Source organism: Pseudophryne corroboree, chromosome 11, assembly GCF_028390025.1.
Source record: "Pseudophryne corroboree isolate aPseCor3 chromosome 11, aPseCor3.hap2, whole genome shotgun sequence".
Taxonomy (NCBI): Eukaryota; Metazoa; Chordata; class Amphibia; order Anura; family Myobatrachidae; genus Pseudophryne; species Pseudophryne corroboree.
The window spans coordinates 308,617,289-308,630,075 of NC_086454.1; the positions used below are offsets into that span (position 1 = coordinate 308,617,289).

The 12,787-nt window shown below is 47.3% G+C and overlaps 1 protein-coding gene across 1 annotated transcript in view; it reads right to left on the reverse strand.

Moving 5' to 3' along the window:
- Nucleotides 1-1,379: 1,379 nt before the first annotated feature.
- LOC134968762 (tyrosine 3-monooxygenase-like) overlaps nucleotides 1,380-12,787 on the reverse strand; it is a 133,684-nt gene continuing 122,276 nt past the window's right edge. The window contains exon 10 of the mRNA XM_063944251.1: nucleotides 1,380-1,500. Coding sequence (XP_063800321.1) covers nucleotides 1,380-1,500 — 121 coding nt within the window. The remainder of the gene's footprint in view (nucleotides 1,501-12,787) is intronic.

Sequence of the window (12,787 nt, forward strand, 5' to 3'; positions counted from 1 at the left end):
CAGCTATCAGGTCTGAATCGGCCCCTATGTCTTGCTTCATCCAATGGGGCCCTACACACTTGATGATAACGAGGATCGATATGAACAATATCGTTCAAAAATGAACAATAAATCGTTCATATTGGTCAGTATGTATGCATCAATGATAAACGATGCGCGGCTAATATCGCCAAAGTGTGTAGGGCCCATTAGGGTGATGTTTAATTCACTAAATAATGTTATGCTTGTAATAGTAATTAGGAATATATTGTGAATTCATAGATACATTCTTCATTTGGAATTACACTGGGTGGGATGTATCAAGCTTTGGAGAGAGATACATTTGAGTAGCTGTCCAAAGCAGCCAAAAAGCTTCTAATACCCTTTTCAGACAGAAATCCCGGCAATCGTTTTGCTGGTCCCTGCCTGACCCCCCTTTCACACAGACAAGCAATTTACCGGGTCAAGAATATCGACCTGGTAATTTGCCGAACAAAACGGGGATTTTGTCTGTATGAAAGGGTCAACGCAGGTTGAAATTCCCGGGTCTCCAACCCTGGTAAATTTCTGGGTCGAAGTCCCCGGATTTTTAACCCGGGTTGACCCTTTCACACAGAAAAAGGACCCGTGTTTTTCGGCATATTACCGGGTAGAACTTCTTTACCTGGGAATTTCATTATCTGTCTGAAAAGAGTATTAATGTAATTTCAAAGACTTTGCTAGAGCATTGGTTCTTTTTAGGTGTGTACACACTAGACCAGGCATGTCCAAACTGCGGCCCTCCAGCTGTTGTGAAACTACATATCCCAGCATGCCCTGACACCGTTTTGCTGTCAGAGAATGCTAAAGCTGTGTCAGGGCATGCTGGGATGTGTAGTTTCACAACAGCTGGAGGGCCACAGTTTGGACATGCCTGCACTAGACAATATTGTGTATGATGTGCCCGACTCAGACACAACATTCACGATATCGTCCAGTGTGACATCACGCAGCCGCTGCGGCCTGCCCCCCGTTCGGTCCGGCCACGCCTGCGTTGGCCGGTCCGCGCCCACAAAATGGCGGCTAAACGCCGCCGTTCCACCCCCACCCAGCGACCGCCCCCACCCAGCGACCGCCTCTGCCTGTCAATCAGGCAAAGGCGATCGTAGCGGCCTGACGGACGCATATGTCGGCGCACTGCGGCACTGACGCATGTGCAGTTCTGACCCGATCGCACCACTGCGATATACTGCAGCGTGCGATCGGGTCAGAATGACCCCCTATGTTGCTGATGATGCATGCTCCCGCGCGTCATCAGCAACATCCTCCTCCAGTCCTGCATGCAGGTCCAATGGGCGACATCGCCATCGAGGGCCATGCCGTGGAATGCATCTTGGCCCCCGCTCCCCCACCGCCATCGCTCATTGCTGCTGACATCGGCAAGTGTCAGCACACAGACAGTCCTCTGGTACTGGAGGTATGTCAATGTTTCCCTTGAAATAATCTTTGATCACCTCTAGAGACTTTGGTTCTTGCAGACACCTGGAAGGAGATTGATGCAAAGGTCGTATATGTTTTACAGACCAAGGGGGTCATTCCGACCCGATCGCACGCTGCGGTTGTACGCAGGGAGCCGATCGGGTCAGAACTGCGCATAAAATGACAGGCAGAGGCGGTCGCTGGGCGGGAGGGGGCGGCACGGCAGCATTTGGCCGCCATTTAATTTTTCGGGGCGTGGTCCGGCCAACGCAGGCATGACCGAACAGTGCGGGGGGTGGGCCGCAGCGGCTGCGTGACGTCACACGCAGCCGCTGCGACCGGGGGCAGCCACAAGTAACTCCTGGACAGTCACAGGAGCTGCGCTCGCTGGGAGCTACTCTTCCAAGTACAAAAGCATCGCCGCTGTGCGATGCTTTTGCACTTGCGCGGGAGGGGAATGACATGCGGAGCGGACTAGCCCTGTGCTGGGCATCCCCCCGCATGTCTGGGAAGATGATCGTAGCTGTGCTAAATTTAGCACAGCTATGATCAACTCGGAATGACCCCCTTGGTCCTATCCTATAATTATTATGTTTATATTCCCATCACTTTGTGAGTTTCTGCGCCATCTACTGATGTCAGAGATTGGTGCCATTATACTGGCAGAGGGAGCCAAGCTGAGGGGACTCTCGCTTATAGAACTAGAAAATTGTGTTACAACACTTTAGCTCCTATTTATCAAAATGCAATGTGCTGTCACCAGCTGTAACACTATTATACTGAGACAAGGACTTATGCTTGTAATCGGCTTTTTTTGCTATGAATGTTCCACTGAAAATAAACTTTAATGTTCTGCAACAATTACAGGAACGGACGAGAAAATGTGTTAAACTGGCAAATAAGAGGCTCGAAGTTTAAGGAGACATTTTAGTGTACATCCAAAGACAGATGAATGATTTGGGAACTTATATAGGGGAATGCTTGGAGGCATCTCTGACAGAGATGCAGGGTTTAGGAGGTTTTGGCAACTGAAATCTTAAGGAGCCAATGGGTGGCTCCGCAAAAAAAGGCATGGACAGTTCTAGAGGTCTCGTTCACCGCCACCGTACGTCCCTGGAGCCTCCCATACTTTGGGGTAAATTTACTAAGATGGGAGTTCTATTTAAGATGGGATGTTGCATACAGCAACCAATCAGATTCCAGGTATTATCTTCTAGAAGGTGCTAGATAAATGAGAAGTAGAATCTGATTGGTTGCTCTGGGCAACATCCCATCTTAAATAGAACTCCCATCTTAGTAAATTTACCCCTTTGTGTCCAGAAGCAGCCTGTCATCCACTTCTCCTGTAAATAGCATAATGTTGACATTTCAACCTTACTGTATATACTGACATACTGTTGTATAATATAAACAGCGAATATTCCATACAGAGATAACATCATTAGAGATAAGTACATCAATTTGTCAAGACTGAGGATTTGTTTCTGTGGTCTGGTATCAACTTATAAAGGGAAATATATGAATCCTTCTAAAGAGCGGAGAAGTTGCCCATAGCAACCAGCTTCTAGCTAGCATTTATCAAGTACATGCTATAAAATGGTAGGTAGAAGCTGTTTGGTTGCTATGGGCAACTTGTCCTCTTTAGCAGGACTGACTTATCTCCTCCATAAACCGGCAGGAATTTTGCTCATAGGGGAGTTTTTGCAGTCACTAAATATACAAATACAGCAGTCCTCCTGTGGTTGTGGACTTCTGCCAGTCCGAGCTTTGGGAATATCAGATGGGTTCCCACTTGGCGTAACAACAGGACGTACTGTAGTTACATTAGGAGATGGGCATCCTGGACTCTGGGTGAGATCAGCACGGATGGTGTAATGGTTAGCATTACTGCCTCACAGCACTGAGGTCATGGGTCCGATTCCCACCATGGCCCTAACTGTGTGGAGTTTTTATATTCTCCCCGTGCTTGGGTGGGTTTCCTCCGGGTACTCCGGTTTCCTCCCACAATCCAAAAAATATACTGGTAGGTTAATTGGCTTTCAACCAAAATTAACCCTAGTATGAATGTGTGTGCGTGTACATGTGATAGGGAATATAGATTGTAAGCTCCACTGGGGCAGGGACTGATGTGAATGGCGAAATATTCTCTGTAAAGCGCTGCGGAATATGTGTGCGCTATATAAATAACTGTTAATAAATAAATAAATCAGGACTGGATTAAGGGGGGGGGGGGGGCGACAGGGGCGGTTGTCCCTGGGCCCCCCCCACACAGAGGGGCCCCACATAGGGTCAGTATGACCCTGTAATTGCTGAGAAAAGGTGCCCAGGGGCACCTGTTCCCAGACAAGAGCATCTGTGGCTGTTCTGCATGCAGAGTCAGAGCTGCAGTGCATACCGCTTGCCTGAGTGCAGACCCCGGTAATAGCAGCTGGCGGAGCGCAGCAGGTAGCAATGGCGGGCTAGTGTTTGTGTTCCAGGGCTGCCCGCAGTCGACCTCTGCATGTACATGGCTGACTGCGGGAGGCACACAGTAGCCAGGATGAACACTCCCTGTATCCCCGGACAGGCATTGCCACATCATGACATGTGAGCGCCACTGTAGGGGACCCGAGCAACCAGAGGAGCCAGCCTCAGAGCCAGACCGAGTGAAGCCTGTAAGTTTTGCGGGGGTGTTGCGAGGTAATTATTGAAGGGGAGACGCTTTGGGGTGGACAATAAAGGGGAAAGATGTGAGCGGTGGACAGTGAAGGGGGTGGGGGGCAAGTGTTGTGAGAGCTGGACACTGATTGGTGGGTTGGCTGAGAACTGGAAGAAAATGGAGGCCTTTATTTGTTATTACAATTAAACTTCTGGGCATGGGGGGAAATATGGGGGAATGGGGAGCACAGTTGAGCACATTAAGGGGGGCAGGGAATACAGCGGTGCCTAACTAATCCGCCTGGCCACATTTAAGAACAATACAGTGCAACACTTCATATGTCAGATGTAATACACAATTAACAGATATCAATTTACCACATTGCTGGCAAGAGGGATTGCCAAGGAGGATTAACCATTATCTGTGCCCCGCAGCCTGCTCTTGCCACCGTGTGTTTTTCATGTGCAACCGGAGATTTAAATATTGTGTAATATTTAAAGGAAAATTTTCCCATTTTGAATATTGTTGTACTGTTGTTGTTTCAGGTCACATGTGGACTGTGCGCCTCACATGCTGCAGCATGGGCTGACTGGATGATGCAGAACAGCAGAACGCCTCTGATCAGCGACCCCATGTGTACAGGAACAAACCTCTAACAGCAGAGGAATCGCTTCCCGGGACAATATTGGGGGAATTAACCCATTATAGTGAGTATGCATGGCAGTACTGTGATCACTTACAGAGGTTTCAGCCAATTTCGGAGTCACTGAGCAGCCTCTAGGGTAGAGGTTCCCAAACGCGGCCCTCAAGGTACCCCAACAGTCCAGGTTTTAAGTATATCCATGACAGATGGTTAAATCAAATTGACTGAGGTGCTAATTAAGTCACCTCTGTCCAAGCATGGATACATTTAAAACCAGGGCCGTTGGGGTGCCTTGAGAACCGCGTTAGGGAACCTCTGCTCTAGGGAATGATGTTATATCAGGGCGTACACAGACCAATCTGTTACACTCTCTGGATACATTTCTCACTGGATAAAACTAATACACCAGTTTACTTACCGTATATTGGGCCTGATTATGAGCTGGGAGTAAAGCAAATAAGAGCAAGTACAGTAACTGGACAAAACTATGGGGGTCATTCCGAGTTGTTCGCTCGTTGACGATTTTCACTATGCTGCGATTTGCTGCTAAATCCGCATGATAAGTTATTTAACTAAAAACTTAGCAGTCTTGCTGGTGTTCGTATGACGCTTTTCAGTTTTCAGTCGTACTGCTGATCAGTAAATGATTGACAGGAAAGGGGCGTTTCTGGGAGGTAACTGAGCGTTTTCCAGGAGTGTGCTAAAAAACGCGGGTTTGTCAGGGAAAAACGCGGGAGTATCTGGAGAAACGGGGGACTGGCTGGCCGAACGCAGGGCGTGTTTGTGACGTCAAACCAGGAACTAAACGGACTGAGCTGATCGCAATCTAGGAGTAGGTCTGGAGCTACTCAGACACTGCAAAGAATTATTTAGTAGCAATTTTGCTAATCTTTCGTTCGCACTTCTGCTAAGCTAAGATACATTCCTAGAGGGCGGCGGCCTAGCATGTGCAATGCTGCTAAAAGCAGCTAGCGAGCGAACAACTCGGAATGAGGGCCCATGTGCAGTGCAGGTGGGGCAGATGTAACATGTGCAGAGAGAGTTCGATTTGGGTGGGGTGTGTTCAAACTGAGATCTAAATTGCAGTGTAAAAATAAAGCAGCCAGTATTTACTAGAGATGAGCGCCTGAAATTTTTCGGGTTTTGTGTTTTGGTTTTGGGTTCGGTTCCGCGGCCGTGTTTTGGGTTCGAACGCGTTTTGGCAAAACCTCACCGAATTTTTTTTGTCGGATTCGGGTGTGTTTTGGATTCGGGTGTTTTTTTCAAAAAACACTAAAAAACAGCTTAAATCATAGAATTTGGGGGTCATTTTGATCCCAAAGTATTATTAACCTCAAAAACCATAATTTACACTCATTTTCAGTCTATTCTGAATACCTCACACCTCACAATATTATTTTTAGTCCTAAAATTTGCACCGAGGTCGCTGTGTGAGTAAGATAAGCGACCCTAGTGGCCGACACAAACACCGGGCCCATCTAGGAGTGGCACTGCAGTGTCACGCAGGATGTCCCTTCCAAAAAACCCTCCCCAAACAGCACATGACGCAAAGAAAAAAAGAGGCGCAATGAGGTAGCTGTGTGAGTAAGATTAGCGACCCTAGTGGCCGACACAAACACCGGGCCCATCTAGGAGTGGCACTGCAGTGTCACGCAGGATGGCCCTTCCAAAAAACCCTCCCCAAACAGCACATGACGCAAAGAAAAAAAGAGGCGCAATGAGGTAGCTGTGTGAGTAAGATTAGCGACCCTAGTGGCCGACACAAACACCGGGCCCATCTAGGAGTGGCACTGCAGTGTCACGCAGGATGTCCCTTCCAAAAAACCCTCCCCAAACAGCACATGACGCAAAGAAAAAAAGAGGCGCAATGAGGTAGCTGTGTGAGTAAGATTAGCGACCCTAGTGGCCGACACAAACACCGGGCCCATCTAGGAGTGGCACTGCAGTGTCACGCAGGATGTCCCTTCCAAAAAACCCTCCCCAAACAGCACATGACGCAAAGAAAAAAAGAGGCGCAATGAGGTAGCTGACTGTGTGAGTAAGATTAGCGACCCTAGTGGCCGACACAAACACCGGGCCCATCTAGGAGTGGCACTGCAGTGTCACGCAGGATGTCCCTTCCAAAAAACCCTCCCCAATCAGCACATGATGCAAAGAAAAAGAAAAGAAAAAAGAGGTGCAAGATGGAATTGTCCTTGGGCCCTCCCACCCACCCTTATGTTGTATAAACAAAACAGGACATGCACACTTTAACCAACCCATCATTTCAGTGACAGGGTCTGCCACACGACTGTGACTGATATGACGGGTTGGTTTGGACCCCCCCCAAAAAAGAAGCAATTAATCTCTCCTTGCACAAACTGGCTCTACAGAGGCAAGATGTCCACCTCATCTTCACCCTCCGATATATCACCGTGTACATCCCCCTCCTCACAGATTATCAATTCGTCCCCACTGGAATCCACCATCTCAGCTCCCTGTGTACTTTGTGGAGGCAATTGCTGCTGGTCAATGTCTCCGCGGAGGAATTGATTATAATTCATTTTAATGAACATCATCTTCTCCACATTTTCTGGATGTAACCTCGTACGCCGATTGCTGACAAGGTGAGCGGCGGCACTAAACACTCTTTCGGAGTACACACTTGTGGGAGGGCAACTTAGGTAGAATAAAGCCAGTTTGTGCAAGGGCCTCCAAATTGCCTCTTTTTCCTGCCAGTATAAGTACGGACTGTGTGACGTGCCTACTTGGATGCGGTCACTCATATAATCCTCCACCATTCTATCAATGTTGAGAGAATCATATGCAGTGACAGTAGACGACATGTCCGTAATCGTTGTCAGGTCCTTCAGTCCGGACCAGATGTCAGCATCAGCAGTCGCTCCAGACTGCCCTGCATCACCGCCAGCGGGTGGGCTCGGAATTCTGAGCCTTTTCCTCGCACCCCCAGTTGCGGGAGAATGTGAAGGAGGAGATGTTGACAGGTCGCGTTCCGCTTGACTTGACAATTTTGTCACCAGCAGGTCTTTCAACCCCAGCAGACTTGTGTCTGCCGGAAAGAGAGATCCAAGGTAGGCTTTAAATCTAGGATCGAGCACGGTGGCCAAAATGTAGTGCTCTGATTTCAACAGATTGACCACCCGTGAATCCTTGTTAAGCGAATTAAGGGCTGCATCCACAAGTCCCACATGCCTAGCGGAATCGCTCCCTTTTAGCTCCTTCTTCAATGCCTCCAGCTTCTTCTGCAAAAGCCTGATGAGGGGAATGACCTGACTCAGGCTGGCAGTGTCTGAACTGACTTCACGTGTGGCAAGTTCAAAGGGCATCAGAACCTTGCACAACGTTGAAATCATTCTCCACTGCACTTGAGACAGGTGCATTCCACCTCCTATATCGTGCTCAATTGTATAGGCTTGAATGGCCTTTTGCTGCTCCTCCAACCTCTGAAGCATATAGAGGGTTGAATTCCACCTCGTTACCACTTCTTGCTTCAGATGATGGCAGGGCAGGTTCAGTAGTTTTTGGTGGTGCTCCAGTCTTCTGTACGTGGTGCCTGTACGCCGAAAGTGTCCCGCAATTTTTCTGGCCACCGACAGCATCTCTTGCACGCCCCTGTCGTTTTTTAAAAAATTCTGCACCACCAAATTCAAGGTATGTGCAAAACATGGGACGTGCTGGAATTTGCCCATATTTAATGCACACACAATATTGCTGGCGTTGTCCGATGCCACAAATCCACAGGAGAGTCCAATTGGGGTAAGCCATTCCGCGATGATCTTCCTCAGTTGCCGTAAGAGGTTTTCAGCTGTGTGCGTATTCTGGAAAGCGGTGATACAAAGCGTAGCCTGCCTAGGAAAGAGTTGGCGTTTGCGAGATGCTGCTACTGGTGCCGCCGCTGCTGTTCTTGCGGCGGGAGTCCATACATCTACCCAGTGGGCTGTCACAGTCATATAGTCCTGACCCTGCCCTGCTCCACTTGTCCACATGTCCGTGGTTAAGTGGACATTGGGTACAACTGCATTTTTTAGGACACTGGTGAGTCTTTTTCTGACGTCCGTGTACATTCTCGGTATCGCCTGCCTAGAGAAGTGGAACCTAGATGGTATTTGGTAACGGGGGCACACTGCCTCAATAAATTGTCTAGTTCCCTGTGAACTAACGTCGGATACCGGACGCACGTCTAACACCAACATAGTTGTCAAGGCCTCAGTTATCCGCTTTGCAGTAGGATGACTGCTGTGATATTTCATCTTCCTCGCAAAGGACTGTTGAACAGTCAATTGCTTACTGGAAGTAGTACAAGTGGGCTTACGACTTCCCCTCTGGGATGACCATCGACTCCCAGCGGCAACAACAGCAGCGCCAGCAGCAGTAGGCGTTACACGCAAGGATGCATCGGAGGAATCCCAGGCAGGAGAGGACTCGTCAGAATTGCCAGTGACATGGCCTGCAGGACTATTGGCATTCCTGGGGAAGGAGGAAATTGACACTGAGGGAGTTGGTGGGGTGGTTTGCGTGAGCTTGGTTACAAGAGGAAGGGATTTACTGGTCAGTGGACTGCTTCCGCTGTCACCCAAAGTTTTTGAACTTGTCACTGACTTATTATGAATGCGCTGCAGGTGACGTATAAGGGAGGATGTTCCGAGGTGGTTAACGTCCTTACCCCTACTTATTACAGCTTGACAAAGGGAACACACGGCTTGACACCTGTTGTCCGCATTTCTGGTGAAATACCTCCACACCGAAGAGCTGATTTTTTTGGTATTTTCACCTGGCATGTCAACGGCCATATTCCTCCCACGGACAACAGGTGTCTCCCCGGGTGCCTGACTTAAACAAACCACCTCACCATCAGAATCCTCCTGGTCAATTTCCTCCCCAGCGCCAGCAACACCCATATCCTCCTCATCCTGGTGTACTTCAACACTGACATCTTCAATCTGACTATCAGGAACTGGACTGCGGGTGCTCCTTCCAGCACTTGCAGGGGGCGTGCAAATGGTGGAAGGCGCATGCTCTTCACGTCCAGTGTTGGGAAGGTCAGGCATCGCAACCGACACAATTGGACTCTCCTTGTGGATTTGGGATTTCGAAGAATGCACAGTTCTTTGCTGTGCTGCTTTTGCCAGCTTGAGTCTTTTCATTTTTCTAGCGAGAGGCTGAGTGCTTCCATCCTCATGTGAAGCTGAACCACTAGCCATGAACATAGGCCAGGGCCTCAGCCGTTCCTTGCCACTCCGTGTGGTAAATGGCATATTGGCAAGTTTACGCTTCTCCTCCGACAATTTTATTTTAGGTTTTGGAGTCCTTTTTTTTCTGATATTTGGTGTTTTGGATTTGACATGCTCTGTACTATGACATTGGGCATCGGCCTTGGCAGACGACGTTGCTGGCATTTCATCGTCTCGGCCATGACTAGTGGCAGCAGCTTCAGCACGAGGTGGAAGTGGATCTTGATCTTTCCCTAATTTTGGAACCTCAACATTTTTGTTCTCCATATTTTAATAGGCACAACTAAAAGGCACCTCAGGTAAACAATGGAGATGGATACTAGTATACAATTATGGACTGCCTGCCGACTGCAGACACAGAGGTAGCCACAGCCGTGAACTACCGTACTGTACTGTGTCTGCAGCTAATATAGACTGGTTGATAAAGAGAAGATGTCTATGTAACTATGTATGTATAAAGAAGACTGAAAAAAATCCACGGTTAGGTGGTATACAATTATGGACGGACTGCCTGCCGAGTGCAGACACAGAGGTAGCCACAGCCGTGAACTACCGTACTGTACTGTGTCTGCAGCTAATATAGACTGGTTGATAAAGAGAAGATGTCTATGTAACTATGTATGTATAAAGAAGAATGAAAAAAAATCCACGGTTAGGTGGTATACAATTATGGACGGACTGCCTGCCGAGTGCAGACACAGAGGTAGCCACAGCCGTGAACTACCGTACTGTACTGTGTCTGCAGCTAATATAGACTGGTTGATAAAGAGAAGATGTCTATGTAACTATGTATGTATAAAGAAGAATGAAAAAAAACCACGGTTAGGTGGTATACAATTATGGACGGACTGCCTGCCGAGTGCAGACACAGAGGTAGCCACAGCCGTGAACTACCGTACTGTACTGTGTCTGCAGCTAATATAGACTGGTTGATAAAGAGAAGATGTCTATGTAACTATGTATGTATAAAGAAGAATGAAAAAAATCCACGGTTAGGTGGTATTACAATTATGGACGGACTGCCTGCCGAGTGCAGAGACACAGAGGTAGCCACAGCCGTGAACTACCGTACTGTGTCTGCTGCGACTGGATGATAAATGATATAAAAAATATATATATATCACTACTGCAGCCGGACAGGTATATATTGTATATTATATAATGACGGACCTGCTGGACACTGTCTGTCAGCAGAATGAGTTTTATTTTTATAGAATAAAAAAAAAAAAAAACACAAGTGAAGTCACACGACGAGTGTTTAACTTTTTCAGGCAATCACAATATAAGTATACTACTAACTATACTGGTGGTCAGTGTGGTCAGGTCACTGGTCAGTCACACTGGCAGTGGCACTCCTGCAGCAAAAGTGTGCACTGTTTAATTTTAATATAATATGTACTCCTGGCTCCTGCTATAACCTATAACTGGCACTGCAGTAGTGCTCCCCAGTCTCCCCCACAATTATAAGCTGTGTGAGCTGAGCAGTCAGACAGATATATAATATATATAGATGATGCAGCACACTGGCCTGAGCCTGAGCAGTGCACACAGATATGGTATGTGACTGACTGAGTCACTGTGTGTATCGCTTTTTTCAGGCAGAGAACGGATATATTAAATAAACTGCACTGTGTGTCTGGTGGTCACTCACTATATAATATATTATGTACTCCTGGCTCCTGCTATAACCTATAACTGGCACTGCAGTAGTGCTCCCCAGTCTCCCCCACAATTATAAGCTGTGTGAGCTGAGCAGTCAGACAGATATATATAATATTATATATAGATAATAGATGATGCAGCACACTGGCCTGAGCCTGAGCAGTGCACACAGATATGGTATGTGACTGACTGAGTCACTGTGTGTATCGCTTTTTTCAGGCAGAGAACGGATATATTAAATAAACTGCACTGTGTGTCTGGTGGTCACTCACTATATAATATATTATGTACTCCTGGCTCCTGCTATAACCTATAACTGGCACTGCAGTAGTGCTCCCCAGTCTCCCCCACAATTATAAGCTGTGTGAGCTGAGCAGTCAGACAGATATATATATAATATTATATATAGATAATAGATGATGCAGCACACTGGCCTGAGCCTGAGCAGTGCACACAGATATGGTATGTGACTGACTGAGTCACTGTGTGTATCGCTTTTTTCAGGCAGAGAACGGATATATTAAATAAACTGCACTGTGTGTCTGGTGGTCACTCACTATATAATATATTATGTACTCCTGGCTCCTGCTATAACCTATAACTGGCACTGCAGTAGTGCTCCCCAGTCTCCCCCACAATTATAAGCTGTGTGAGCTGAGCAGTCAGACAGATATATATAATATTATATATAGATAATAGATGATGCAGCACACTGGCCTGAGCCTGAGCAGTGCACACAGATATGGTATGTGACTGACTGAGTCACTGTGTGTATCGCTTTTTTCAGGCAGAGAACGGATATATTAAATAAACTGCACTGTGTGTCTGGTGGTCACTCACTATATAATATATTATGTACTCCTGGCTCCTGCTATAACCTATAACTGGCACTGCAGTAGTGCTCCCCAGTCTCCCCCACAATTATAAGCTGTGTGAGCTGAGCAGTCAGACAGATATATATAATATTATATATAGATAATAGATGATGCAGCACACTGGCCTGAGCCTGAGCAGTGCACACAGATATGGTATGTGACTGAGTCACTGTGTGCTGTGTATCGCTTTTTTCAGGCAGAGAACGGATTATAAAGTAAACTGCACTGTCCTCACTAGTAAACTCTCTCCACTCAGTCTCTACACTTCTACAGTAACAGTACTCCTCCTAGTCAGCTCCAG